This window comes from Chrysochloris asiatica, unplaced genomic scaffold (assembly GCF_000296735.1).
Source record: "Chrysochloris asiatica unplaced genomic scaffold, ChrAsi1.0 scaffold00095, whole genome shotgun sequence".
Classification (NCBI taxonomy): Eukaryota; Metazoa; Chordata; class Mammalia; order Afrosoricida; family Chrysochloridae; genus Chrysochloris; species Chrysochloris asiatica.
Window position 1 is genome coordinate 235,370 of NW_006408613.1, and position 6,000 is coordinate 241,369.

At 32.4% G+C, this 6,000-nt stretch overlaps 1 protein-coding gene across 1 annotated transcript in view; it reads left to right on the forward strand.

Annotated features, from left to right (window-relative positions):
- Positions 1-6,000, forward strand: part of SH3YL1 (SH3 and SYLF domain containing 1) — a 117,437-nt gene that overhangs the window by 69,523 nt on the left and 41,914 nt on the right. Inside the window, exons 6-9 of the mRNA XM_006866717.1 lie at positions 492-604; positions 1,726-1,854; positions 3,966-4,134; positions 4,822-4,900. Of these exons, the coding sequence (XP_006866779.1) occupies positions 492-604; positions 1,726-1,854; positions 3,966-4,134; positions 4,822-4,900 (490 nt within the window). The remainder of the gene's footprint in view (positions 1-491; positions 605-1,725; positions 1,855-3,965; positions 4,135-4,821; positions 4,901-6,000) is intronic.

Genomic DNA, 6,000 nt, shown 5'->3' on the forward strand with positions numbered 1-6,000 from the left:
TATTGTTAAGTTTGAAGAGGTTAAGGAACACTTGATCTTTCTGGCCCATGTTTCATCTGCTTTTAGTTATCATTAGTGACAGTTTACTTAACTTCTCTAAATCTCAGAATAACCACCAACACCACAAGTATGTGGAGAAGACTAAAGTAGAAAATGTGTGTAAACATCATAATATGCCACATGGAAAATGCTCAAAAGTTATTTGTTGCAATTACCTGTGGCAATCATAATGGCTTACATCCTCAGCGCAAAATTAAATAGAGCTTTTTCCTATTTCTGTCTACACTGAAATTCTTGTTTATATATATTCTAATTCTGCCACTTGCTTGCTATGTTGGCAAGTGACTAAAGCACTGTAAGTCTTTGTTTCCTACTTTGTGAAGCGAATATTTGTATATATACATACATATATATATATTTGAATTCTAGTCAAGAAATATTTTAAATGATAGATATAATTATGCTTAAACAAATGAGTTTCTACATTTTAGGTATCGGATTTGGTAATAATTCTGAATTATGATAGAGCAGTAGAAGCTTTTGCAAAAGGTGGCAACCTAACTCTTGGCGGGAATTTCACTGTGGCCGTTGGACCCATGGGAAGGTGAGTACTATAAGATACATTCTAGATACCTATTGGTGTTCAAAATAGTATAATTAAGGTCTAAACACTACATATTATTTCTCAATAAATGAAAATGTGAACTAAAATGAAATGGAACAAGTTACGATTTATATACTTGTTTACTCCAAGAGGATTTTCAGTAGTATGAGTAAGTAAAATAAGAATACCCAAAAAAATGTAATCAAATTAGAATATTTGAACCTGAACACACAGAAAGAAGCAAAATATTTCAGAAACACAGGTCCTTGTACCTACTGAAATTGAACAAACAATTTGCCTTCAGACTTTGAGGGAACCAAGACAAGTCAAATGTTATTAACTGACAAAATATAGCATTGACTAGGAAATAAAAAGGTTTTGTTCCAACTGAATAATAGAAACTAAAAATGGTTGTGATTTACTTCCATGATATTTACAATGTTTAAGTATATTTTCCTTTTCTAATAAAGAATATTCTTGAGTTACCTGAGCAATGTAGAAATATCTTAAACCCAGACTGTTTATAGAAGTTATGCAGTAAAATAATCTGAAAATTATTTCTAGAATGCTTGATAATTGTCAAGCAACCCAAATCTTTCAGTATTCTTAAAGTATATTTCTCTGTTTTAGACAATTGATATCCAGTTAAAAAATATTAGCTTTACGTGATTTTTTCCTGTGTTATATTTCCTCTATATTATTACTTCTTTCTATACTAATTTTAAGGAGCTCTGGTGGCGTAATGGTTACAAGTTGAGCTGCTAACCTCAAAGTCAGCAGTTTGAAACTACCAGCCATTTACAGGAGAAAGAAGAGGCTTGCTGCTCCCATAAAGATTTAGGGCTGCGGAAACCCTATAGAGGGTCGCTATGAGTCTGAACTGACTCCAAAACCCACAACCCTGCCCCTCCACAGACTAATTTTATGTAGCACTAGTTTACCCTTGCTTGTGTTCTGCTTTTCCTCCAGCGCTCATCCTAATTAAAGTGAAACATATAAAATACGAAACTTTTAAAAATAATTAAATAAAGTACAATATAATTATTTTGAGTTAAAAGTTAAGTATTTTTAGGTTTTAGAATCTCTCATGGTTCTGTGACTCAATATCTTCTATTTTACAGGAATTTGGAAGGAAATCTAGCCTTAAGAAGTTCTGCTGCTGTCTTTACATACTGTAAATCAAGAGGACTGTTTGCTGGTATATCTTTAGAAGGTAGTTGTTTGATTGAAAGGAAAGAAACTAATCGAAAGTAAGTTCAAGCTAAAATCATTTAACTAATTTAAAGGAAGTATGATGGGAAAATAATATTTCACCAATTCAATGTTTTAAGAGTTTACAGGTAAATATATATGTTATTTTAATACAACAGTTTGCAACTCTGCATGTCTTTATCCAAACATTTTATCAGATATTCTTTCAATATAACAGTAATTTCCAGTATAGAAAAGTTAAAAATTATAAAGAAAAATATGGAAATAAATTCTATACCTTTAAGATTATCACATTATAAACATTTTCATTTATTACTTTCCAAACATTTTTCTAACCATAATTTTTTCTTTATTATGTCATGTTGTTGTTGTTATGTGCCGTGGAGTCGGTTCTGACTCATGGCGACCCTGTACAGGGTTTCTGAGGCTGCAAATCTTTACGGGAGCAGAAAGCCTCATCTTTCTCTCACGGAACAGTCATATATAATTATAATTGTAATATATATTCAATTATAAATTCTTTTTTTTTTCACTTATGTAAAAGAGATAAACTTACATTAATGGCTACATAATACTATGTTACTGAACTCCTGGTATAGCTCTATAAGATAAACACTGAACTGTTAACCACAAGATTGGCAGATCAAACACACTAACTGCTCATAGAGAGCTCCTATGAGTTGGAACAAACTCAACAGCACTCAACAATAATACTATTATGTTAGTGGGATGCATTGTATTAAGTGTATTTTCCAAACATTCATAAAGAGAAACCAGTTTTAACTTGTGGGTCAATCAAAATCAAAATTGTAAAAGGTTTCCTATGATTTCAGCCTCCCTTTGCCTTTCCTCCATATTAAATAGAGACCATTCTTGATTTTAAAAAGATTAAAAAATATCCAGAGAAGCAAAGAGGAGCTTCCACTATACACTGATGTTTGGCTAAGTTTTCCCAAAGCAGTTCTTTCAAATTGTCACTAAAATATCTATGAACACCCAGAAAAAGTTAAAATTGTAAAACTGACTCAACTATTTCCAGAACCTGGAAGTAATCCCACTAATTTCAAGCCTGATAGAACTAACACACAGCTGGTGGTTGACACATGTTTCATCATTTACAGCAAAGCATACCCATTACTATAATTTCCCCATGTCTGTGTACTCATGTGGAGTCCTGGTGTGGTGCTGTGGGTTAATATGCCGGACTGCAAGGTTGGTTTAAAAGGCAAGGTCGGTGGTTCAAGCTCACTAGCTGCTCCTTGGAAACCCTATACATGGTTGCTATGAGTTGGAATTGACTCAATGGCGCTTAACAACAACAACATGTACTCATGTACTCATGAATTGAATAATACATTTCATAATAATTGTTGTTGTTGTGAAGTGCCGTCAAGCCAGTTCCAACCCTTAGTGAAACCTGTATAGGAGAACAGCTGGTTAGCTTGAACTACTGACCTTGTAGTTCAAACAACTTTGCAGTCTGGTGCATTAATAAGTAACAAGAATTGGAGAAAAGTAAATTTGTTGAATTCATTTAATAAAATCAAGAGATAAATTTTTACTTCTGGTTTTATTAATTTGAGAAATGCTATTATATATTTAGAAGTCTTGAGGTGGTGCTGTAGGATGCACACTAGGAAGTTAACCACTAGGTCAGTGATTCAAACACACCAATCACTCCTCAGAACCCCTACATAAGGTTGCTATGAGTCAGAACTGACTCACTGGCACTTAACAACAATATATATTTATATATTAAAATACACATATATAGGCACTTTATATACATATATATGGACATATAAAAGAATATAGTTTTTTATACATTTTCATTTTTTAAGTTTTTATAAATATAGTATCCATGTCATTTCATATTTGTTTTCTAGCCAATATGAGTATGTAAATGTTTCTATGTTTAAGTGGATGTTCATTTTACATTAATAGAGAAAGGATATATATCATGATGATCCTTAGGGATGGGCTTGGAGGGAAGATAAGAAGTGGAACATGTGGTATGGGCTGTGGTTGGTGTTTGGAGTGTGGTATATATTACATATCTGTATGTGTGTAAGATACATACATATAGTCAGTGCTAGAAAAAATCTTATGTCTATATAACAAATGTCTTCAATCTGATATTTCTTGTTAGATTTTATTGTCAAGATATTCGAGCTTATGACATTTTATTTGGAGATTTACCACGGCCGGCTCAAGCAGAAGATCTTTATGAGATTCTTGATTCCTTTACTGAAAAGTATGAAAATGAAGAACAACGAATGAATGCAAGAAAAGCAGAAAGGGAGCGGAGCAAGGTTTCTGCAATGTTTGCTTTTTATGTCTCTCTCAATTATCCAAGGAAGTTAGTTTTTTTATACAGAATATTCTGTATCTTGATATGGAGTTCCTGGTAGCAGATTAAACACTGCTTGATTTCATTTATATAATTTTCTTGTGAAACTACCATACATTTGACTACTACCAAACAACCTTGACATTTCATCTATACAAATTTCAAGGATAGTTTGTTTTCTATGATTAAATTTCTTAAAGGATAGTACTTTATATTTGTTGTTGTATAGCTACTGAGTGCCTGCTATATGTCAGGCTCTAAGCACCAAGGGTTTTATGTGCATTTTTCATCTAGTTCCACAACATTCTTTCAAGTTGATTTGACCCTTGTTGCACTGAATGGAAGCTGAAGCATAAAGTGTTCAAATTTGTGCCTGCCTTTCCTAGTTTACTGCTAAAATAAGCACCATATCACTGTATCTAAAATTCCCCTAAATCAGGTGTAGATTGACAGATGAGCCTATTTGGAGTCAGCTTCCAGGTAAAGAAGATAGCCCTTACCATGTCTGCATATGGGCCCAAAGAGTACCTGCAAGCTTCATTAATAACTGCATGGGATAAAATTTATGATATATATTCATTAAAATAAAATATAAGCTTATATGTTCTTAGGTAAAAAACAGATTACATGAATTTATCTTTTTGGTTCCACCCAGGCTAAAGAAACACCTCCAAAACCATTGTCAAGGCCACAGCCATCATCTACACCAGTCCTGCCGAACTCTGGCTCAAAAAGTAAATATTTTTATTGTAATTCAATTAAAATTATAACTAAGTAACTATTGAATATTATTGTTAAGAAATCAAGCTACTCTGTTAAACTTTAGAGTCAACTAGAATAACAAATGAATACTTAAAAGGGTGAACTATGTGCTTGTCTTCTAAATATATAAGGCAAATTTTCATTGTCATCATTTATGAAATGTCTGTTCTCATTCATAAGATGCTTTCTTCAATTTACAAATTGAAGATTTGTCTTTATAGGTTTTTGATTTATATTCTTTTTCATTCCATCCAAAAAATTAAATGACTTGCTTACTTGAAGTGAGACCAAAATAAGCATATTTTTCTTAAATCCCAACAAATTTATATTTCCAAAGACTTTTATAGTGCATTTCTGGGAGATCAGGATTTCATAAAGAGATTTTCAATAGACTTAAAAAAATCTTCAAATTTTCAAAAAGTCAATTTTTGTCTTTACCCTATTTTTATCACTCATTTTCATGAGAATCTCTCTTAGAATTCTGCTTTTCATAAAAAGAGATTATGACTAAGTAGCAAAGTGCTAATGTAGTTGATGTTTCATATAATAATCAACTATTCTGCAAGACACATTCTTCTATAGCTTTGGGGAGGACAAAGATGTAGCTTTCATCCTACTTTTAAGAGATTTCAATCAATCTAGTGTGAGAGGAATTATATGTAAACTAATCACAATAATGGAAGAAAGCATATGGTAAATTGTATGAAAGAAGTATATAAGAGAAGTAGTAAAAATATTAAAATGGTTCTAACATACAACTATTGGTCTCTTCCCATCTGGAGCAAAGAATGGACAAAAGTAAACATTCGGTGAAACAATTAGTTCAAAGGACTAATGGACCACACAAACCACACACAGCTCTTCTAGCCTGAGACCAGAACTAGATGGTACTCAGCTACTACTACCCATCGCTCAGATATGGATCACAATAGAAAATCATGGACACAATGGGAGAAAAATGTAGAGTCCAATCATAAAACCATAAAAAAAAGTGCAAGACTTACTGATCAGGTAGAGACTGATAAGACTTTGAGGGGATTACAGTTAATGTCACAACAAAAAAGTCCAATGT